This window comes from Convolutriloba macropyga, chromosome 2 (assembly GCF_964194025.1).
Source record: "Convolutriloba macropyga chromosome 2, txConMacr16.3, whole genome shotgun sequence".
Taxonomy (NCBI): domain Eukaryota; kingdom Metazoa; phylum Xenacoelomorpha; order Acoela; family Convolutidae; genus Convolutriloba; species Convolutriloba macropyga.
In genome coordinates this window covers 84761144-84786517 of record NC_134469.1, presented here as the reverse complement: position 1 = coordinate 84786517, position 25374 = coordinate 84761144, and the positions used below count along the sequence as shown (strand labels likewise).

At 34.2% G+C, this 25374-nt stretch overlaps 2 protein-coding genes across 5 annotated transcripts in view; one reads left to right on the top strand and one right to left on the bottom strand.

Moving 5' to 3' along the window:
• The window catches only part of LOC142334802 (uncharacterized), a 66467-nt gene extending 65132 nt beyond the window's left edge, over nt 1-1335 (top strand). For 2 of the 3 annotated variants that reach the window (XR_012758843.1, XR_012758842.1), the window contains one exon: nt 1209-1335. Coding sequence is in view for 1 of the 3 variants with exons in the window: in XM_075383113.1 (XP_075239228.1) it covers nt 1209-1212 (4 nt within the window). In the remaining 2 variants the exon portion in view is untranslated. The remainder of the gene's footprint in view (nt 1-1208) is intronic. The other variant, XM_075383113.1, reaches the window with a different exon arrangement.
• The window catches only part of LOC142334800 (radial spoke head 10 homolog B-like), a 170851-nt gene continuing 146559 nt past the window's right edge, over nt 1083-25374 (bottom strand). The window contains exons 15-19 of one of the 2 annotated variants that reach the window (XM_075383110.1): nt 12157-12318; nt 11754-11928; nt 6900-7031; nt 1738-1773; nt 1083-1419 (exon numbers count right to left, since the gene is read on the bottom strand). In XM_075383110.1, coding sequence (XP_075239225.1) covers nt 1286-1419; nt 1738-1773; nt 6900-7031; nt 11754-11928; nt 12157-12318 — 639 coding nt within the window. In that variant the 3' untranslated portion in view covers nt 1083-1285. The remainder of the gene's footprint in view (nt 1420-1737; nt 1774-6899; nt 7032-11753; nt 11929-12156; nt 12319-25374) is intronic. The other variant, XM_075383111.1, reaches the window with a different exon arrangement.

Sequence of the window (25374 nt, the reverse complement as noted above, 5' to 3'; positions counted from 1 at the left end):
AAAATAATCCCTATTGGAAACCTATGAGACCTGTCCCTATTGATGTTAAATGAAAGGACAACAAAAAGCACAAAGACTTTTGCGAACAGATAGTGTCAAAGTCATGAAAACGTCTAGAATTGAACTGGAAACACTAGTTAGCTTCAATTATGCCTCACATGCACCAATGAGATCTGTCAAGAAGGATATTAAGTGATAAAACAATTGAATTATAATCGAAAAGGGCAAAAATTAAAAACATAGCCAGCAGATTGCCGGAAAATAGCCGCGATAGACGCCTGTGGCCTACCATGAATTATTACAACTAAATAAATAAGATTGACAGATCGATCGACCACCAGCTTTTTAACAGACGACTGGACTTTTCGGGTTAGATTCGGACTGTCATTTTTATGAGACATATTTGCTCTACAAGGATACAGCCCGAATGGAGCTTTTTCAAAATTAATATTCGACATTAAAACTCAAGACTCTATTACGCAAGATTCAGGGCATATAAGTTTGGCACTACTTAGATGCACACTATTGACCTTTAGTTAGTAAATGTTCATAAAATTTAAAGTTCCATAAGTGAGTTCAGAAGTCATTTTTTTGAGTAAGGTTAGTCACGCAATAGACCTAAAAGCAGAAATGACGTCACGAACACAAATTTTAACTGCAAAGCAGTAGAAGTCACTGAAGTCATTGAAAAAAGTCAATTCCAAGAAGTAAGGGTAAGACAAAACAAAAATCTGCTAGTAGTAAAAAAAATTAGGAGCGCAATAATAGCCGCCTGGAATTGCGGACGCGGCTATTAATTATTAAAAAATCAAAATTAATTTGAAGTTAAAAATATTTACTAATATTTCAAGACAACAATAGAAAAAGCAGAATCTAGTCATAAAAAGCATTAAGAAACACTGAAAACTGAAGTCGAATTGCCGCATGTAAAAAAAATTGCTTCCAAAAACCAATATTTGTTCTAATCGCAATATCTCATTCCACTTGAAAGGCAATTTGGAAAAAAACACTTCAAATGTACTCGCTCGATCTGTTTTTGATCAATACAATTCTTTGCTTTCCTAAAAAAATTATGTTCAAAACACTGAGCAAAATTTGTTTTACTATTATCGACATGATATTACGTACATATTTACATGGCTTTATACAAATCTACAATTAAGTCATATTTTTGCGATTCATCAATTTCATTTCAATCAATGTTTCAGGTGAGATACAGTCACCTAGTTATTTTGGTATTCCAATGACTGCAAGATCGATGAATAGTAAAATCGTGGAATATAGATCAATATGGGGTTCCAGCCTGCAGCTGTATAGAACGATGGAAAGCGGGCAAAAGTTTCCTGTCGAAGAAACACTTGATCTGTTGCACCCACAACTTTACATCCATCGGCAAATCTTCCATCTCGTCCTCAGTATCTAAAGAGGGCCAAACGTTTTCCATTACTTACCCAGCAAAAATCAGATAGTTGTTACCCTCAGAGAAACTCTCACACTAATTCTACCCCATAGGGTAAAAGTTCTTGCATTATAACGACAAATACCGACTATCAGAATCTAAATAGAACGAATACGTCTTGTTTATTTGTCATTATTGATACCAGGGATGTTTACATCATTACTCAGCGTTCTATTGATAGCAATAATTGAAGTGAACGTAAAAAAATAAGCCAAAAGATAACATGAGGTGATGAAAGCAAACTGCTGACGAACATGCATTCATGCGGACAATCTCACCTTCTTCGACGCGACTGAGAGCGCGCATGTAAGACACTGAAAGTTGAATGTATGTTGTCAACCAGATAGAACCACAGATTTACTTAATCACAATTAATAACGAACTGGGTTTAAAATCTAGAATAATAATCGAACTCTCTTCAAACCTGAGCACTCTTAGTATTTTATTCATCAATTACAAACCATTTCTATTTATTTAATATTCTCAACTGATGAATAAAAACGATTGTCGGATTAAGCTGCGAAGTAGAGCTGTGTGCCGTAGATATATATATAGAAACAGATATATAGAAACGGAATGAATTGATAAAATTCTATATACCGCTAAAAGTGTAAAAAAATTTTTAGCCAGATAAAAAATTTTGTAGACAATAAACATAGGTTAAGAAAAACCAAAAAAAATTTATGCAAAAATTATCGTCGAAGTCAGAAGAACAGTTAATTGTCAAAAGGAACAACTATAACATAATCAGCAACAAAAAACCGAAAGGCAGATTGCCGGAATAGCTGTGAAAGACTTGCGTGCCGTAAAATACAGATGGAAAACTTTAGAGAAGTGAGTTGATAGAAGTTATCGCCGCCGCCTATAAAACTTACAAGTTTAATTCAAAGGAGGTTGTTTTTGGGTGCCAAAAATGTTTCACTGCCGCCGCTCGAACGGCCGATCTAAATAACAGTCAGTCGCCTTAACCACTCGGCTGTTGGACCATACAATCTTTTTTCTTACAATCAACTTTGTTTTAGCAACAGACAACTTCCGAATAACCGCAATTTAGGTCACGCAGAAAGCGTGAAATCAAGCGCGAAAAATTATTTACGCAGTGAAGAGACAGAATGTTCTAGAACAAATTTAAAACGAAAATGGAGCGTCAGACGACGAAACAAAAAACCAAAAGCACCGCAATATAGCTACGCTCAGCTTATAGCTTCGCAGCTATAAAAAACAATTAAACGGAAAACTCACATAAATAATATTTTATATAACCAAATAGAATCAGACTAAGAAAGACCGACAGCTATCAAAAGAAACGCCTAAAACAATTTCCTTATTTTTCATTAGAAACCCTAGTAGACCTGTCATTATGTATATAAGACATCGAAATAACACCAATGAAGGGCCAAACTCATTAATATTCATAAACTCAAGCAGTGTGCAAGTCATAAAACTTAGGTATCAATTGAAACAACCACAACAATTCATTTATGTATCATTGAAAACCCAATAAGACTTAATTGTTAGATTCAGCTACAAGACACTAAAACAAGAACTACAGAAAAAGCTCAAACATTCAGAAAAACTTTATGAAATCAAATAGTAACAAAGTCATTGAAGACATTTAGCTACAAACCACAACTCGGCCAAACGTCAAAAAGAACAACATTTACGTGCAAAACTCATTAATATTTTACGCAGAAAACATATAGAGCCAAAGTCATAAAAATCATAAGATGCCCTCTGAGGGATTCAAACAGCTGCAACTACACATTAATAACACATCCAGAAATGAAGCTGACATCGCCGGTAAATAGCCGTGATAGGCGCTTGTGGCCTTCCATGGAACTGAAACAACTGAAAAAATAAGATAGACAGATTGACCCCCAGTCCTTTAATAGGCCACTAGACTTTTTGGTTAGATTCGGACTGTCAATTTTATGAGACACATACGCTATAAGGAAAAAGCCCTAATGGAGCTTTTTCAAAATCAATATTCAAAATCAAAAACTCAAGACTCTAATACTCAAGAATTAGGGAATATACATTTGGCAGTACTTAAATGCGCACTATTAATTTTTAACTAATAAATTGTCATAAAATTTAAAGTTCCATAAGTGAGTTCAGATGTCGTTTTTTTTAGTGAGGTAAGTCACAAAATTGACCTAAAAGCAGAAATGACGTAACACACACAAATTTTAACTGCAAAGCGGTAGAAGTCATTGAAAAAGTCAATTCCAAGAATCATCGATGGAGACGACGAATTAAAAAACATAGCAGAACAAGTCCTGAAATAAAATTCAAAGAATTGAAAAAAAACTCACACGTACTCTACCTGACCAGCAGATCAATTGAACAATGCCAGCCAGCACACAAAAATCATCAAAGAATTGAGAAACTAAAAGAATCAAAACTAAACAAAAACAAACTCATTGCTAAAACTCTTGAAGCTTTTAAACCTAAGGCAAAAATTTTTCCCTTTAAAAACATTTATTACAAAAATGTAATCAAAACGAATTTTTGGTTTCTGAAATCGGTCCAGTATTATATCTGCAAGACCTGAAAAATATTCATTGGCCCTTGAAGATCGATTAACTCGAAAATGACCAAAAAATTTAAGAAAGAAAAAGAAATCAATTGCAAATTATAAGGAAATGTTGCTGAAAATCGTAATATAAATATCTTCCGAAACTTTTTTGTGTATCTCGAAGCTATCCAGTAACCCAATTCCAAGCTTTAAAAAACTCATTGGCTCATAGATCGATAGGCAATAATTTTTGGAAAAAATTTCAAACTTCAAAAAATAGAAATTTGTTTTATCAAAATGTTGAAAATCATTCAATTGCCCTTTAGCAACTGTTTAATAACATACTGTCAAACCCTGGATACGGTTACCTGGCTACTGAGGCAAGAAAATATAAATAAAATACAAATTTAAAAAAAAACTCGAAAAAATTGCAAATTCTATCAAAAACTTCTAAAAGTCGAAACGTTAAATTGTTGAAAACAAGTCCATTGAAACTAAAAACCATGCAATAACTTTTTATCAGAACGTGGAATAGGTTTTATGGCACTTGAGAATGGTCAAATATCGAAAAAGGACAAACTTTAGGAAACAATAAAAAAAATTGCAGATCTTATCAAAAAAATGCTAAAATTCGAGACATTTAAAAGTTCAAAAGCATTCCATTGTTACTAGAAACTATGCAGTGCCCTATTAACAAAGCTCAAAGGAGATTGCCTGGTCCCTGAAACTGGAAAAACTGAAATGATGAAAATTTTCAAAACCTAAAAAAAATGCGAAATTGTTCAAAAATATTGCTAAAATTTGTGATATTCAAAAGTTGAAACCTATTCCATGGCAAATAAAAATTTTTCAGTAACTTAATATCCAACCCCTAATGAGGTTTTCTTGCCCCTGGGACTCAAACAACTTGAATGATGACAATAAATATGAAAAAAAAAACATAAAAAAATTGCAACTTTTGTCAAAAAATGCTAAAATTCATGATGTTAAAAAGTTGAAAACCGATCCATTATAACTAGGAACTGTGCAGTAATCTATCATCAAACACTTAATCAAACCCTAGAGAAGGTTTCGAGACACCTAGGGCTAAAAAAAACTCAAAAAATGACAAAAATTTTCAGAAAACCTGAAAAAATTGCAAAAAAATAGTATCATTTTGTGTGTTTGTGTTTGTAGTACCACAACATATAGCTCACAAAATGGCCATAACCAGCAATTTTGTCTCGCAAAAGGCCTTCAACAACTTTTAAAAACTTTAATCTAAGACTAATCAAACAAAAATCTCAAAAAAAGCACGAAAAACAAAAATTTGCACCATTTTGAGCCGAAAAACTCCTAAAAATGACCTTTTAACCTTAAATTAAGGCCATCCCAGCAGCTGCACCACTATATGCACTTGAAGGACTACTAAAGCCCACTTTGGGCCTCTAATGAAACTTAATGCCCGCGGGGCTTTACCTGTTTATCCCGTTTTGAAAGATCAAAGTCATTGAAAAATGTGTGAACACATCTTAAATAAAAAAAAACACAGCGCACCAATACAATTCAAATTCTTTGAATTGTAAAAAACATAGCAGGACAAGTCCTGACGTAAAATTTAAAGAATTTTCATTGACTAAACGAAAACTAGATCTAGAACGTAATATGAGTGAATTGGGAAAACCATTTCCATAAAAATTCAGATAAAAATTTTTTTAAAAAACTGAAAATCAGTGTCGAAATGTCGCGTGTGAACAAAGAACCGATAGCGAGAAAGGGAAATTTGGATCAACCAAAAAAACTAGGCCTAGAATGAACTATGAATGGATCAAATACCGTTTTCTCACTCTACTCTAAAATTAGAGCGAAAAAATTTCACGCCGCAAAACCACTCGCTTTTTCGTTCCACTTCCTGTTTCGGCGTGACCAAACTCAATACTCCAATTTGACATCAAAATCTTGAAAATATGTGAACAGATCTTGAAAAAAAGACAGCGCCCCAATACAATTCAATTTCTTTGAATTGTAAAAAAACCACCATGTCCCGAATAATAGCCTCTATCGCTTCGCGGCTATTAAAAACAGAAGTACAACAATTCCAGAAATAAAAAATTACTTAAAAGTGAAGCCAAATCACAAAAACCAATGCAGATTAAAAAAAAGTTTTAAGCCTTTGAACTAGAGTGCTCGCTTTTTAAAGCCCTTTACAAATCAAGCCTGTTTCAAATCACCACCCCAAACTCAACTCTGACACCAAACAGTCTTAAAATGTTGAAACAGATCTTAGAAAGAGCGCCCAATAAGAGTCTGAATCATCTTGATTGGCAAGATAGACACCGCTTAAATTAAACTAAAATTCTTTAAATTATAAAAGCCTAACAGGGACGTTCCTGAACTACGATTCAAAGAGTTTTCATTAACCGAACAAATTTCTAGACTATCGAAATCACAAGCAATTTGAAAACCATTTCGAAAAAACAAACAGCGATAGAATTACTCGAAACAAAGGGTACAAAACAGTAAAATTACAGCTTCTGAATAAAAACGATTATCAAGAAAACAAATCTTGGCTTAACCACCATTTTCTAACTCTTTACAATTAGAGTAAAAATTTCCCGAAGCAAACAACTCGCTTTCTGGTTCGACATCCTGTTTCGGCGCGATCAAAATCCGCATTTCAATTAGACTTCAAAAATCATCAAATGCGGGAGCAGAAAAAACGATTCCAACACAATTTAATTGTAATAATCCATTTAGGTTCGCTCAGTTTGTAGCTACAACTACGCAGTTCGGTTTCTTCTTGTAATCATATCATTATGCCAAAAAATCTAGTATCGTGAAACGAAAGACGCTCTCTAAATTAACGTTCAAGGGAAACTAAGGTGAGCAGAATAGTGAAACTTGGGTAAATAAAAGTTTGGACCAGAGTAAATTTCAACACACCTCCTCCCCAATCAACGTATCGCGAGCTTCTCGCAGATGTCAAGTTGCTAGCTCCACGGGTTAGAGGCCGGGATCCAAACAGAGGCTCATCGCCACCAGCGGCACCAACTCCAGCCATATTGTTTCCAGTCCCTACAAAAATTATAGAAGATTATGATCAAAAACAAATATGATCAATTAGAAGCAAATCTTGATTCGCTCTCAATTAGTCGAAACTTATGTGTTCCAACACACAAAAAATGGAGGAATACATATTTTTGAGAGCCAAGCCTTTTTCTTCGGTCAAAATTTCACTCATTGTTTACCCATCGCAGAAAAAACATTTTGTAGCTCCTAGAGCCCAGTTTTGATTCACATAATTATTTTTAAAAAATCTGAAATAATTAGCAAATGGAGACCACACAAAAGTGAAGGAAAAACATCGATAGCTGGACTGACGATTGGCGAGGGTTGAATTTCCAAAGCTTTGATTTAAGCTAATTTAAGGAAATCCATTAAAACGTATAATTTTTCAAATTGTTATGGCTAAATAAACTATCTGACATAAAAATTTTTTAAAACACCATGGAATACTTTTAGTTAAAAAAGCGGACGAACTAAAATCGGACAAAATGCTCTCAATCTACAGGCGGGACAATTTAATTCAGAGGATGGTGTAGCCTAAAGAACTTCTCATGGGCACAAAAAGTACCAACAATGGACCACAAACCCGCGACCTTCGGAAGCCAGATCTCGTTTATAATCCATTTTATGTTTGCAACAGAATTAAATTCTGAATGAGAGCAAATTAAATCATGCCAAAATCATGAAGTCAAGCATGAAAAAGTCACTTGAGAGAAAAAGAAAGCTCTAGAGGAATTTTCCATTTAAGCCCCAGTACGTTATGCACCCCCAGTTAACGAGCAGCTATCATTACATAGAAAATCATTACTTAAAAATATGCCATGTTCAACTCTCTTGATGCTTCATTTCGTGGCTGTAAAAAGCTTTGAAAAATGGTCTATAGTTCAACGAAACACAGTATAGCTAAAAATGATTAAAAAATCACAGTATGAGATTGAAGAGAAAAAACAAGGTAAGTACGTTTCTTCAAAAGAATTCAAAAACATAAAAGTATTTTCACTCAAACTTCTCATTGGTTTCAGTGCAAATTAAAGTTGTCCTCAAAATAGTAGAAAGCGTCTATAATTTTAAAAAAAAAAACAAAACATATCCGCCTAACGTCGGGCGAACTACTCTCAAATGACCGGCGAGCGGTCATTCGACAGTAGCCAGCTGAGGCTTCGGGATACTAGCATTTGGGGGAGGACCGGATTGAAGGGGAAAGGTCAAGATTGGGAGGGTTCAAGCGATGAGGGGTATGGTTGTCAGATCCGGCGTCTTCACATCGCCAGGAGGAGGAGGGTGGAATGGGAGTGTTGGGAGAGGGGAGTGGTGAGTAGAGAGAGGGGTGACTGATGGGGTCACCTTTTAAGATTAATAACAGCCCTTTACACCATGAAATTGTTCTCCTCAAAACAGTTTTGGCCAACTCAGAGACTAGCAAGGCGTAAGGCTCTAAGAGAGCTGCTCAGCCATTTAATTCCCTCTGGACTTTATTTGTTATCTTGAGGACGAAAAATTAAAGGGATCAAATCGTTCAAGGTAATATAATTGCTACAAACTTCGTTTGAGCTAAACTAACAAACATTCGTCGAGAAATTAAAATCATGATTTTTTTCTGATTTAAGTTAAAAAATTCTTTGAAAATTTTCATGTCGTTTGCTCTGCGTTTATCAATCAACTATTAGTATCTATTCATGTAGTACATGGACGTCTATAGCAAAAAAACTAGAGCGTCGATGGATTGCACCATTGGAAAAATGGTAACTATTTTTATTGAAAAAGCAAAAAATTTGCAGATTTTTAAAAACTCTTGTCTATGAGATATTGAGCTCTCAAAAAAAGTTTAAAAATTTATTTCAATTTGTGTATTTTCTCAAAGGCCCCTGTTTCAGTGAAAAAAATTCCAGAAAAGAAAATAAATCACAAAGACAAAGCAAAACTTTCTTCCACGCCGTCTTCAATTTTTATCTCCGAAAAAAATTCACAAAATTTACTCGGACAAAAACCTTTGGATATTGACAAAGATCTTTGACCAAAAATTAAATTGACAAAAACCTGTGACCCAAAAAATACCTAGTAAATATTAAGTAGATAATAAGTAGATATGAAGAAGTTTCATTTTGAAATTCCCTTCCTACAATGCGGCCTTTTTAATCACACTGCATAAGTTGTCTTTTTACGTAGTTATGTAATGAACAAATTCAATTTACGACTTCGTAAACGAAATGCCATTTATTAAGCGTAAAAGTTTAATTTGGTCTATAGCTAGTTTCTACAACGAACAAAAAGCAAAAAATATGATGCAAGGCACGCAATTACAGTAAGGAAACAAACATTGTTTTAAAAATTTGTTTTGGGAAACCTATAGAAGACTTGCACAATCAATTTTCATTTTTTGTAGAAAATTTGATCGATGTGATCTGGTTTTCAGCTTACAGATTGCTTATCTTATTTTATTGAGTCCGTTCATTGGTTCTGTTTCTGTTTATTGAAGCAGATTCTGTTTTTTTTTTTAAAAATAAAAGTTAGGATAAATAGATTATTATTCTCTTTTTCAAATAATTTTTATCATTCTGGTAGTTATTGATTTCTGTCTGATAATTACAAAGAGCAGAGCACTCAAATCTTTTTCTCCTTCCAGTTGCATCATTGTGTTTCAATATAATCTGATTTAATCTCTTCTTCGATGTCTTAAAAAGCTTCTTTGTCAACTTGAGATGCATGTTGAAACATTATGCGCTACACGGAGACTCGCACGACCCGTCATTTTAGATGTTATCATAGGCCATTACAATTACTTAAATTGTGAAAATGGGCAATACAACACGGGCGCACGTTTCATCTGACATTTGGTACAAAACTGCCGCCAAATGATTTCAGCTGCATAGAATCGTGAATTCGAACAAATTTAGAGCATAGCCCATATATTGCCGGAGAATACGCTGTCTGGAAACTTGCCGCCAATTGCACCTTAAGAGAAATGAAATAGATGCAAATTGACAACGATTTTCTTCCAAATTGTCAAAAAGTGTTCTAATTTGATGTACAGTTTCGATTAGATGATATAACTACCCTCAATTCACTTTCAAACTTAATAGTAATGCCAGTTAGCAATCACTCTAATGTAATAAACTGCATTAAAAATAGCTGGCTAACTGTCGGAAAACAGCCACCGTTTACCCCCCTTGATGCACAGCGGAAATGAAACTATAAAAAGAAGAGAAATTGACAGTAACTTTCAAGTCTCAAAAGGTGTCTAATTTTGTGTGCAGTCTCAGTCAGATTCTAAAAATCTAATTAGTTCAATTTATAAACTGAAGGGTATTAAGCTCAGTCCTAATGTATGCTAGCAATCGCTCAATTGAACTTTGATATGCTAATGCACTATGACAAAGACCGAGCTTTATCGTGTCTTAGCGAGACTTAGGTAAAGCAAAAAACGTGATACGTGATCGGAAGATAAACGAACTAAATAATAAAAGCGCCAAAATTATAGCCGTTGAGAGGCAGACAGCAGCTTTTGAAAACATACCCGCAGATTGCCGGAAAATAGCCGCCGTTGATTCCCATAACTCTTTATTTATTTTGATGTCATTTCGTAATTGAACATACTCCTATCTCTCAGTGAGAGGCTACAGGGTCTAGTATCAATACCAATAAGCATTATAGATAGTAACTAAAACTTATGAGAACAAAGTTCAAGTACCGGGCATCTAAAAATGGGCTTTATGGGTTTATCCAGTTTCTATTTCTGACTTTGATTTTTTTAATACTGACTCTCTTCATTTTGAATTGCTTTGCTGAGCAGCTGCTGTTTAAAAGGACTTTGAGCAGAATGACAGAAGAGTGAAACTAGCCTAGAGAAGTCAAAAAGATTTCACGCAAAATGTCGAAAAAGCGGCAAAATGGGTAAAGCGAAAAAAAAGTTCGACGAAGTAAAAAAAAGGAGCGCTATAATAGCCGGCTGAGAAAATGAGGGCGGCTATTAAAAATAACATTTATTTTTCGAGATAAGAGAGGTGCATATTAAAATTGATATAACTCAAATGCTCACCCAAGCCTTAATAGACTCACCAATTTTACCAAATGCTGAAGACAAATCGACAATAAATACTATACAGGTTCTCTTTTTGTGTCATTTCTCCCAACTAAAACAAGTTTCATGCCTAGAAACTGCAACCCTTTGGTAACGATAAACTCCTGTGAGCAACAGGCGACTTTACAACTACCAAAGAATGAATTCAAATAGGGGCAAAAATTCGCAAAATAGCAGAAAAATGTCAAAATTAGTTCCAAAAGTTCCAAAACACTACCCAACCAAGACTACAAATTTACTGTAGCCAATTCAAACCCCTCAACCAAATAAAAATAGTTAAAGCCAAAAAAACTGATTTTAAATGTACACGAACAAAAAAATCGGTACGAAAAAGCAATCTCTTTATCGCCCCACTCCTCAAAATTGTTTACCACTCAAACGGCTCCAATTTTTTGTAAGCATTTGATTTCCTGCTTCAAAATTTACACTAATATTTGATAAAAAGGCAATTCTCCAATACTCGTCTTTGAGTCATATAACAGACAGCTCCCCAATGAGTTCAAATTCTTTGAGCGTCGAATAGCCTTTGCGAGGCTGACGGCGGTTATTAATAACGCGAGACGGGCAGAAAGGACAATGAAGAAGTGAAACCCGTAATTTCAATAACAGGTGCATAAAAAGTTGAAAAAGCTTGCTTTATTGTAATAGGATACCTGAGTTGGGTTTAAATGACTGCTGCATTGGGTCTCCTCCAGCCCCAGTCTCTTTCCTTTGACCGTCCACATTTTCCCCGTTATTCACATCGCCACCTGTACCAGCAGCCTGCTCTTCCACTTGAGACGCTGGATCCATTACTTCTCGCGCTGACTTCTTGTCCACTTTGCTGCGCTGAAAAGATAAGATAGCATCAACAGCGGCACCCAATTGCGTAAACTATTATGCAACAAAAATGTTGTCAAAGCCCAATTAACTTCACATCACCATCAATCATTTAAATGGGCTTCATTCACCTCTTTGCTCTTTTTTAACTATAATTGGAACAATTAGAAAACAGTATTGGGAGTTCACATGTTGGGGGCGTCGAAAAGAGCTTGCCTGAAAAAATGGCATGATTACCTCAGTAGCTGAGTCATTGTTGCCGGCAGTGATTGGTTGTGCTCCACCAGTCTGAGGTGCTGTTGCTGTTACTGGATCTTCCCCTCCAGTAGCAGTCCTGTCACCAGTTGCCAATGCACCCCCACCACCTCCACCCTCTTCACCATCCGCAAACCCTTCCACCTTCAAATCAAACGCTAACAAAGATAAAATGAAGAATAAAAGAAATAAGTTGTCTGCAAAGGTGCTCTAACAATAAAAATGGAGTATTAATTGAACTAAGATCTCTTACATGCAAGTCTAGTGTGCTAACTATTACACAAAATAATCATCAAGTTCTCGAACATCGGAATCTCTGAAAACCCATTCTCTTTTTCCTTCTGATTCCTCAAGGCGCATACCTCCCTCAAGAAGCATACGTTGAACAATTCGTCCTTCTATTCTAAGGAATGTCAAACTTATCATAACGTAGCAAGCAAATTGCCTGAAAAAAAGCTGCGATAGCTTTATAGATCCAGTCTCAAAAAGATGAACATACCAGCATGTTGCCGGAAATAGCAACCATTGATTCCCATAACCCCGATTGGGATTCAGTCAACTTTTTACTGCAGATAAGGAAATTTAAAATTAGTTTAGTGAAACCTATAAGACTTGCGCAACCCATGTTTTCTTACTGTAGGGCAATTAATCGATGCAATATGGTTCTTAGCTTATCTTTTTTTCTGGAGTTTCCGTTTTATTAACAACGGTATTTCTGTTTTCATCAAAGTTAGGATAAATAGGTTATTAATCTATTCAAAAACACACCCGGCAGGTTTACGAAAAATAGCAACCATTGATTCCCACAACCCCGATTGGGACTGAAAGTACAGCACATGAAATTTTATTTTTGAACAAAAACATTTTTAAAGTGCGAACTATTTTGATGTCATTCCGCAGTGAGACAGTACTCCTGTTTCTTAATGACGGTCGATTATTGAGAAGAAAGAGCGAAGAATGAGACAAGCCTAGAGAAATTCCTCTTCTCTGATATCTAATGAGATGTTATATTTTGATCAAGAACCCGTAAAATTATTGCTGCTTCTATTAGCTGCTCTAAAATAACCTTCAATTATAGTGCCATACACGCGCGTAACCTTATCAAATTGGATGCTGAAAGTAGATTAGATTCAACAACTGACTATCACACGATGGGGTAAACACAGCCAACGATACGTACAACAAAAACCGACATGAAGAAACGAATTGGAGCCCATATACGGCAACAAACGTACTGAACACAAATGAAACAAGAGCATGAAAAAGAAATTAGAAAAAGTAGCAGAATTGTTTAATGTATTTTATGAAAATAGACGCCATCAACCCTTTAACAGTATTCATCTTATAAACAAACGTTTGTGTAAAAAACAAGAGCAATTGAATATTTAAAAAATTCAGTGAGGTAGAATGAACTAAAAATTAGGCAAAAACTTCAAACACAGAAAAATTAGGCAAAAATTGTTTAAATTCAGCCAATTTCCTTCAAATAAAAACAATTTAAATAAAAATTAACGAAATCCAAACGCCACGAAAGCCAACATCAAAAATAATTCGAGCAAAAAAATTGTTTAAATTCAAAACAAATAATAACGAAATCATTTAAACTTTTAAAATTATAACGAAATCATTTATAACGAAATCATTTAAACGTTTAAATTTAAACAAATAATAACGAAATCAAGCCGCCGCGAATCCCAACATAAAAATCACCACAAAAAACTACCCCGGACAGTAGAAACATGAAAAACGCGCACATAAACCGCTAAAAGCGGCTACTATGGTGAAACCACAAAAACAGCTCATCACATAAACTAACATAAAATTGAGCTGGTTTGAATGCTCTCAAACGTAAACTAACTTTTCGACTTCTTTTAAGAACCCACTTTACCCGAAAAACTCAGTTAAAACACTGCTTCAAAATCTGGGGGACACAGCCAACAGAACAAAAAATCAACAAAAACAGGCAGAAATCAATAATCCGAAGAAAAATTTCTGAAACAATTAGTGTCAAAGTCATAATATTCACAGCTACCATCTAAGGGCCAAATTATATGTTCAGTTAGCAATATAATTAATGTGAATATCCGACTGTAATTAATGTGAATATCTGACAGGACAAAAATACTTCGCCAAATCTAGCTAATAAAATTTGACAACTAAAAAATTCCAGTCATAGAAACCACTTGGAAACAAGCGCAATTAGTACACATCAATATCATTATAGAAGTACTAAAAAAACACTTAAAACAGCAGTCGAACTGCTGCAAGCAAGAAAATACACTATCAAAATTCGGAAACCTAATCACACATAAATTTCTAACATCAATATCTCAATATTCAATCTCAACATTTTTTTGCTCCCCTTACACCTCCACCACAATTAAAACAACAGAATAATTGGACTTGCTGCTGCTATAAACAAGTGGAAAAATAGAACAGATCTTAAAAACAGCCGCAATAAATCCGGAAACGATTCAAGGGACTGTCATGGCTGGAAAACCATCTTTTCAGATGATCACTATATACTACAACCACCAAAAAAAAATAATGAACAACTTAGCCCGAACAACCAACTAAAACAACAAAGGCCGGAAAAATTCCAAAAAGCCGCCATTGACTCCCTTGGTGTAGACAGGTATTAAAACAAAAAAAAATCAAATAGTCAAAAAGTGTTCTATATTGGTGAGCAGTTTCAGTTAGATTCTACAATTGTAATTAATTCAGTTTCTAAGCAGAACGCTGTTAAGTTTAACAGTAATGTCAGCTAGTAATCGCTATGAACTTATATAACCAGATGCACAATGACTTTATAAACGGGCTCCATCGCTTCGTCCTGCCTCTTGTTTTTTCTTTACCTTGACCATATCCAAAACATTGTATCCTGCAATGAATGAAAGAATTTAAAAACTGTTCAGTTCAAACTGAGTGATAAAAGTCAAAAATCAAATACAAAAAGAGTGCTTCGAGGAAAAACGAAAGATGAAACGACTTAAAAAAGGAGAGCGCCTCTACGCTAGCCGTTGAGAGGCTGACGGCGGTATTGAAAACAGTAATTATTCCCAGAGAAGTAGAAAATACCACTTGAAACTTTCTATGTCAAAAACATACCCATCAGATGTCCAGAAAAAAGCCGCTGTTGATTCCCATAACCAACATTGCAATAGAAAGAAGACAAAAATCCAATGAAGAAAAAAGGATTTTTGAACACAAACAATTTTAAAGACCGAATGTTGAAGAAGCTGTGAACTAATTCAAAACGAAAAAATTTTAGCACGACGAAGTAAAAACAAAAAAGAGGACGAGTCCTGAAAAACAATCCAAGAAACTGAATGAAAAACCGATACCTAATGTACCTGACCAGAACATCAATTGAACAATCCAAGCCAAAAAGACAAAATAGTAGATCGGAAACCAAAATATTCAAAGTAAACCAAAAAATAATCACTGCTAAGACTCTTGAAGCTTTTACCCTGAAGGCCAACTATGATACAAATCATTAAATAAATCAACTCACGCACAAGCCCTGAAAGAGAATTAATTGCAACTAAAGCTTGATAAACTCGAGAACTATGACAAATGCTTCTAAAAAACTGAACTGCAAAATTTTAAGTTTGAATAAAGTGAATGAAAAACTTAGAACTACTGTACCTGACCAGCAGATCAGGTAAGAAACGGCAGCCGATGATTACTGACAAAAATTATTGAGGCTTTTAACCTGAAGACCATATTTGATCCAACTAAATATTCCCATTTAACCTAGCATAAGAACTGAACGAGCTTTATTGGCCAAACAAAGCAAAAGTCAAGAAAGATGACAAAAACTTAAAAAATTGAAAATTGGAAATTTTAAAGAGGGTTTGTTAACTTCGCAATATTAAAAATTTCAGAACCACTTTTTCTATGCACCACATCCTATCTGCAAAAAAGTTTCGCTGGCCCGTAACGATTGATGAACTTAAAAAATGACTAAAACCACAGAAACTCTTAAAACAATGTTGCTATAAGTTTTGATATTAATTTCTTCACATCCATTTCATTGTCTCCAGAGTCCAACCAATAACCCACTTTCAAGCCTTAAAAAGTAGCATTAAAAAGTTCATTAAAACTGATAAACTAGGAACATGACAAAAATTTTCAGAAACATTGCAAAAATTTAAATTTCAGAAATTGCAAAAATTCGTGATATTAAAAATTTTAAGCCGTGATATTAAAAAGATATTTAAATGTTTGAACACCATTGACAATAGCAAGTAACTCAAAAATTAAAAAATTTTCAAACTTGAAAAAATTGCAAAAAATAGTATCATTTTTTTGAGTTTGTGTTTGCATTACCAAAACATAGCTCAAAAAATTACCATAGCAAGTAATTATAATCTGCAAGAAACCTTTATCAAGAAACCTTTTGCAAAAAACCTTTATCAACATAGCAGAACCCAACAAAAACCTTTATCAACTTTTAACACCGAATTAAGGTCTTCCTAGCAGCTGCACCACCCTCAGCACATGAAAAACTACTATAGCCGGTTTCAGGCCTCTAATGAAACTTAACGCCCACTGGGCCTTACCTGTTTATCCCAATTTGAAAGATCAAAGTCTATGAAAAATATGTAAAAAAGCTCTTACAAAAAATGATAGACCACCAATACTTTTCAAATCCCGGTTTTTTTTGAAAAAACATAGCCGACAGATTCCGGAATCAACCCGGAATCAAACTCGAAGTTATCATTAAATTACACACTAGCCAAGCACAAACTGATAGAGACGATTAACTTCATTATAACAATCAAATAAAAACAACAAACGAAGGAAACAAATTGTCAGGTAAAAAGCAAATTTTGAGACTATTTTTTGACTTTTTTCTAAAGGCGAAAAATGGATTGTCTGGTAGAATTAAATTGAGCTCGACAGCTGATTATCACACGGTTGGATAAACAGTCAACCACATTTACCAAAAAATTAGGAAAACTGAGAAAATAGGAGCAATCTCTAAAACTGTTCTCAAAACGTTTTTAGAGACGGTTAGCGCTTGTTCGTTGCGCACCTACATGTTAACCAAGCGCACTGACAACAAATAAAGCATGATCATGGAATAAATAGCAGAATTGTTAAATGTATTTTATGACAAAAAGGTGCCATCACACTTTTTTTGTTAATTTAGTAATTAATCTATCAACAAAGCGAACCAAACAAAATTAACAAGACACAAGAACCATGACAAACGGTTACAGAAACCGCTAAAAAGCGTCTAGTGTGGTGGAATCCAAAAAAGCTCAAGATTACAAAAAAACTCTTAATGTATGACAGAGTAGGTTAGAATGCTCCCAAACGTACATGAACTTCTTAACATGTTTCACAAAACCAGTTCACCCAAAAATCTAAAAATCTGATTTTGAAAAACTGCTTCAATATTTTGTGGACAAAGCCAACAGAACAAAAAATCATCAAAAACGGGCAGAAATCAACAATCCCCTGTAAAATTTCTTAAAACAATTAGCGTTAAAGTCATAATATCCACTGCTACCAGCTTAAGGCAAAACTAGATTCCGTTATGCCTTTTTAGCAAACTGACAAACCTTTAATTCAAGGGACTAAATGAGAGGACAAAAATGATTAAAAACTGCATAAAATATTAAATATTATTTGACATCCAAGTTTTAGTCATTTGAAACAACTTAGAAATAGGCGCAATTAATACACATTGATACCACTTTAGAAGCAATCAAGAGAAAAATCACTTGAAGCAGCAGTGCAATTGCCGCAAATGAAAAAACACGCTTTGATAAAATGAAAACTTGTTCAAACAGCAATTTCTAACTCATCATTAAAAGGTAGTTTCTTAACAATCACGCTTGATATCTACTCATTCTTCGCTCCCTTTACTACTCCACCAAAACTAAAACAGCAGTCTAATTAGACTTCATGTCGATATCAACAAATGGAGAACAGCCACATCTCTGAACAAAAACAGGCGGAAGAAATCAGGAAATGATAATACCACTTGAACCTTTCTATATAAAAAAACATACCGAGCAGATTGCCGGAAAATAGCCGCTGTTGATTCCCATAAGCAACATTGCAATTGAAAGAAGAGAAAAAACCAATGAAGACAAAAGGATTTTCAAAAACGAAAAATTTTAAAGACCGAATGTTGAAGACGCTGTGAACTAATTTAAAACAAAAACATTTCAGCACGACGAAGTAAAAACAAAAAATGACGAGTCCTGAAAAACAATCCAAAAAACTGAATAAAAAAACCGACAACTAATATACCTGACCAGAAGATCAATTGAACAACCCCAGCCAAAAAGACAAAAAAAAGTGATCAGAAACCAAAATCTTCAAACTAAACCAAAAAATAATCAGCTAAAACTCTTGAAGCCTTTACCCTGAAGGCCGAATATGAAACAATTCAAAAAATAAATCAACTCACGCACAAACCCTTAAAAAGAAATATTTGCGACTAAAGCAGGATAAAATCGAGAACTACGACAAATGCTTCTAAAAAACTGAACTGCATATTTTAAGTTTGAATAAAGTGAATGAAAAACTTAGAACTACTGTACCTGACCAGCAGATCAGGTAAGAAACGGCAGCCGATGATTACTGACAAAACTTATTGAGGCTTTTAACCTGAAGACCATATTTGATCCAACTAAATATTCCCATTTAGCCTAGCATAAGAACTGAACGAGCTTTATTGGCCAAACAAAGCAAAAGTCAAGAAAGATGACAAAAACTTAAAAAATTGAAAATTGGAAATTTTAAAGAGGGTTTGTTATCTTCGCAATATTAAAAACTTCAGAACCACTTTTTCTATGCACCACATCCTATCTGCAAAAAAGTTTCGCTGGCCCGTAACGATTGATGAACTTAAAAAAAATGACTAAATTTACAGAAAATCTCAAAACAACTGCAAATTTCAATGAAAGGTTGCTAAGGTTTTTGATAAAAATTTGTTTAGATCCAATTCAATGTCTACAGAGTCTATACAAAGCACCACTTTCAAGCCTTGAAAAGTTGCATTGGCGTATAAAATTGATAAACTAGGAATTTTCCGAAACATTGGAAAAATTAAATTTCAGAAAATGCAAAAATTCGAGATTTAACTCGTGATATTAAAAAGATACTTAAATTTTTGAACACCATTGCCCATAGCAAGTACTCAATAACATACTTGCATACTCTAGAGGAGGTTACCTGACCACAGACAAAAAATTTTAAGGACATATTTGCAAAAAAAACTTCAAACTTTATCAAAAAACTGATAAAATTCATGATTTTAAAATGTTGAAAACAACCTGATCGCCATTAGAAACTAAGCAGAATTATATTATCAGACCCTAGAGGTTTTCTGGCCCCCGAGGCCAAAAAAATTTCAGAATTGAAAAATTTTTAGAAAGAGTGCTTGAAATTTGTGACATGGAAACTTTGAAAACCATCGCATTGCCATTGCAAACTATGCAGACCTTCGAGGAGTTTTTATGACTCCTGAGGCTGAAAAACTCAAAAATTGAAAAAAATTTTAAACTTGAAAAAATTGCAAAAAATAGTATCACTTTTTTGAGGTTGTGTTTGCATTACCAAAACATAGCTCACAAAATTACCATAGCAAGTAATTATAATCTGAAAGAAACCTTTATCATCTTTGACAAACTCAAATGACCTTTTAACCTCGAAATAAGGCCTTCCTAGCAGCTGCACTACCCTCAGCACATGAAGGACTGCTAAAGCGGGATTCAAGCCTCTAATGAAACTTAACGCCCTGTTTATCCCCATTTGAAAGATCAAAGTCTATGAAAAATACGTGAAAAAGCTCTTACAAAAAATGATAGACCACCAATACTTTTCAATTCCCGGGTTTTTTTTGAAGAAACATAGCCGACAGACTCCGGAATCAACCCGGAATCAAACTCGAAGTTATCACTAAATTACACACTAGCCAAGCACAAACTGATAGAGACGATTAACTTCATTATAACAATCAAATGAAAACAACAAACGAAGGAAACAAATTGTCAGGTAAAAAGCAAATTTTGAGAGTATTTTTTGACTTTTTTCTAAAGGTGAAAAATGGATTGTCTGGTAGAATTAAATTGAGCTCGACAGCTGATTATCAAAACGTTTTGAGACGGTTAGCGCTTGTTCGTTGCGCACCTATATGTTAACCAAGCGCACTGACAACAAATAAAGCATGATCATGGAATAAATAGCAGAATTGTTAAATGTATTTTATGACAAAAAGGTGCCATCACACTTTTTTTTGTTAGTAATTAATTAATTTAGTAATTAATATCTATCAACAAAGCGAACCCAACAAAATTACCAAGACACAAGAACCATGACAAACGGTTCCAGAAACCGCTAAAAAGCGTCTGGTGTGGTGGAATCCAAAAAACCTCAAGATTACAAAAAAACTTTTAATGTATGACTGATTAGGTTAGAATGCTCCCAAACGTACATGAACTTCTTAACATGTTTCACAAAACCAGTTCACCCAAAAATCTGATTTTGAAAAACTGCTTCAATATTTTGTGAACAAAGCCAACAGAACAAAAAATCACCAAAAACGGGCAGAAATCATCAATCCCCTATAAAATTTCTTAAAACAATTAGCGTTAAAGTCATAATATCCACTGATACCAGCTTAAGGCAAAACTAGATTCCTTTATGCCTTGTTAGCAAACTGACAAACCTTTAATTCAAGGGACTAAATGAGAGGACAAAAATGATTAAAAACTGCATAAAACTCCAATATTCAATATTATTTGACATCCAAGTTTTAGTCATTTAAAACAACTTAGAAATAGGCGCAATTAATACACATTGATACCACTTTAGAAGCAATCAAGAGAAAAATCACTTGAAGCAGCAGTGCAATTGCCGCAAATGAAAAAACACGCTTTGATAAAATGAAAACTTGTTCTAACAGCAATTTCTAACTCATCATTAAAAGGTAGTTTCTTAACAATCACGCTTAATATCTACTCATTTTTCGCTCCCTTTACCACTCCACCAAAACTAAAACAGCAGTCAAATTAGACTTCATGTCGATATCAACAAGTGGAAAACAGCCACATCTCTGAACAAAAACAGGCGGAAGAAATCAGGAAATGATAATACCACTTGAACCTTTCTATATAAAAAAACATACCGAGCAGATTGCCGGAAAATAGCCGCTGTTGATTCCCATAAGCAACATTGCAATTGAAAGAAGAGAAAAAACCAATGAAGACAAAAGGATCTTCAAAAACGAAAAATTTTAAAGACCGAATGTTGAAGACGCTGTGAACTAATTTAAAACAAAAACATTTCAGCACGACGAAGTAAAAACAAAAAATGACGAGTCCTGAAAAACAATCCAAAAAACTGAATAAAAAATCGACAACTAATATACCTGACCAGAAGATCAATTGAACAACCCCAGCCAAAAAGACAAAAAAAGTGATCAGAAACCAAAATCTTCAAACTAAACCAAAAAATAATCAGCTAAAACTCTTGAAGCCATTACCCTGAAGGCCGAATATGAAACAATTCAAAAAATAAATCAACTCACGCACAAACCCTTAAAAAGAAATAATTGCGACTAAAGCAGGATAAAATCGAGAACTACGACAAATGCTTCTAAAAAACTGAACTGCATATTTTAAGTTTGAATAAAGTGAATGAAAAACTTAGAACTACTGTACCTGACCAGCAGATCAAGTAAGAAACGGCAGCCGATGATTACTGACAAAAATTATTGAGGCTTTTAACCTGAAGACCATATTTGATCCAACTAAATATTCCCATTTAACCTAGCATAAGAACTGAACGAGCTTTATTGGCCAAACAAAGCAAAAGTCAAGAAAGATGACAAAAACTTAAAAAATTGAAAATTGGAAATTTTAAAGAGGGTTTGTTAACTTCGCAATATTAAAAATTTCAGAACCACTTTTTCTATGCACCACATCCTATCTGCAAAAAAGTTTCGCTGGCCCGTAACGATTGATGAACTTAAAAAAAATGACTAAATTTACAGAAAATCTCAAAACAACTGCAAATTTCAATGAAAGGTTGCTAAGGTTTTTGATAAAAATTTGTTTAGATCCATTTCAATGTCTACAGAGTCTATACAAAGCACCACTTTCAAGCCTTGAAAAGTTGCATTGGCTAATAAAATTGATAAACTAGGAATTTTCCGAAACATTGAAAAAATTAAATATCAGAAAATGCAAAAATTCGAGATTTAACTCGTAATATTCAAAAGATACTTAAATTTTTGAACACCATTGCCCATAGCAAGTACTCAATAACATACTTGCATACTCTATAGGAGGTTACCTGACCACAGACAAAAAATTTTAAGGACATATTTGCAAAAAAAACTTCAAACTTTATCAAAAAATTGATAAAATTCATGATTTTAAAATGTTGAAAACAACCTGATCGCCATTAGAAACTAAGCAGAATTATATTATCAGACCCTAGAGGTTTTCTGGCCCCCGAGGCCAAAAAAATTTCAGAATTGAAAACCATCGCATTGCCATTGCAAACTATGCAGACCTTCGAGGAGTTTTTATGACTCCTGAGGCTGAAAAACTCAAAAATTGAAAAAATTTTTAAACTTGAAAAAATTGCAAAAAATAGTATCATTTTTTTGAGGTTGTGTTTGCATTACCAAAACATAGCTCACAAAATTACCATAGCAAGTAATAATAATCTGAAAGAAACCTTTATCATCTTTGACAAACTCAAATGACCTTTTAACCTCGAAATAAGGCCTTCCTAGCAGCTTCACTACCCTCAGCACATGAAGGACTGCTATAGCGGGTTTCAAGCCTCTAATGAAACTTAACGCCCACTGGGCCTTACCTGTTTATCCCCATTTGAAAGATCAAAGTATATGAAAAATACGTGAAAAAATCTTTTTTCAAAAAAAGGGATCGCTATAGTAGCCGTCTGAGATTAATGAGATCAATGAAATGCTCAACCAGAAAAGCCATAACAGGCTCACCAGCTTGTCTTATTTTGAAGCAAAATCGACAAACTGCAAGAAATTAACAAAAAAAATTAGTGACATAATTCGCCATTTTTTGTCGTTTTCCCAATAAAAAAACAATGTTTTATGCCTAAGAGACTAAATCAATTTTGGTAATAGAAACTTCTCGCAGGAACAGGCGTATTTCCAAGTCCCAAGGTATGCAATAAAACAAGGCTCGGAAAAAGCCATAAATGGCTTTAAAAGCAAAATAGAAGAACATCAAAATTTACAAAACACAGAAGGAAGATATAAAAAAACGTAGCTGACAGACTGCGGAATTAACTCGAAGTTATCATTAAATTACACACTAGGCAAGCACAAACTGATAGAAACGATTAAATTCATTACAACAATCAAATAAAAACAACAAACGAAGGAAACAAATTGTCAGGTAAAAAGCAAATTTTGAGAGTATTTTTTTACTCTTTTCTAAAGGTGAAAAATGTTTTGTCTGGAAAAATTGAATTGGGCTCGACAGCTGATTATCACACGGTTGGATAAACAGAGTCATCCACATTTACCAAAAAATTAGGAAAACCGAGAAAAAAAATAGGAGCAATCTCAAAAACTGTTCTCAACACACTTTAAGAGACAGTTAGTGCTTGTTCGTTGCGCAGCTACATGTTAACCAAGCGCACTGACAACAAATAAAGCATGATCATGGAATAAATAGCAGAATTGTTAAATATATTTTATGACCAAAAAGGTGCCATCACATCTTTGTTTTTAATTTAGTAACAATTACGCTATCAACAAAGCGAACAAAACAAAATTACCAAGACACAAGAACCATGAAAAACGGTTACAGAAAACGCTAAAAAGCGTCTTGTGAGGTGGAATACCAAAAAGCTCAAGATTACAAAAAAACTCGTATTTTGAAGCAAAATCGACAAACTGCTTGTCTTATTTTGAAGCAAAATCGACAAACTGCTACCAGCTAAAGGCAAAACTAGATTCCGTTATGCCCTGTTAGCAACCTGACAGACCTGTAATTGAAGGGACTAACTGAGAGGACAAAAATGATTAAAAACTGCATAAAACTCCAAAATTAGATATTATTCGACATCTAAGTTTCAGTCATTTGAAACAAGTTGGAAATAGACGCAATTAATACACATTAATACCACTTTAGAAGCGCTCAAGAGAAAAATCACTTGAAGCAGCAGTGCAATTGCCGCAAATGAAAAAACACGCTTTGATAAAATGAAAACTTGTTCAAGCAGCCATTTCTAACTCATCATTTAAAGGTAGTTTCTTAACAATCAGGCTTGATATCTACTCATTTTTCGCTCCCTTTACTACTCTACCAAAACTAAATCAGCAGTCTAATTAGACTTCTTGCCGATATCAAAAAGTGGAAAATGCAGCATCTCTGAACAAGAACAGGCGGAAGCAATCAGGAAATGATTCAAAGATTGGTCTTTGCTGAAAAATAAACCCCTTTCAGATGATCACTATATACTCCAACCACCCACAAAAAAATAGTGAACAACTTAGCCCCAACAGTTAACAAAAACAACACCAGCCAACAATCCGGAAAACAGCCGCCGTTGACTCCCTTGGTTCTGATAGGGAGTGAACAAAAAAAGGTCAAAAAGTGTTCTGTTTTGATGTGCATTTATTTAGATCTAAAAATTATAAATAAAACATACCCGGCAGATTGCCGGAAAATAGCCGCCGTTAATTCCAATAAGCATGATTGGGATTGAAAGAATAGATATTGAAAAAAAAAAGATTTTTGTACAAAAATATTTTTTAAGTCAGATTTATTTTGATGGCATTTCGTAGTTGAACATACTTCTGTTTCTTTGAGAGAGGCTACAGGGGCTACTATCAATACCAATAAGCATTAGAGAGAAGTGACTAATACTTAAAGGAACGACGCTCAAATAGCGGGCATCTAAAATTGGGCTTTATGGGTTTATCCCGTTTCTATTTCTGGATTCAATTTTTTATACTGACTCTGTTCATTTTGAATTGCTTTGCTGAGCAACTGATGTTCAATATCACTTTTAGCAGAATGAGAGAAACTAGCCTAGAGAAGTCAAAAAGATTTCATGCAAAATGTTGAAAAAGCGGCAAAATGAAGTAAAGCGAAGCAGGACAAGTCCTGAAAGGTCCAGCAGATGAACTGAACAAAGCCAGCCAAAACACAAACAAAATCTTCTCAAAATTTTTAG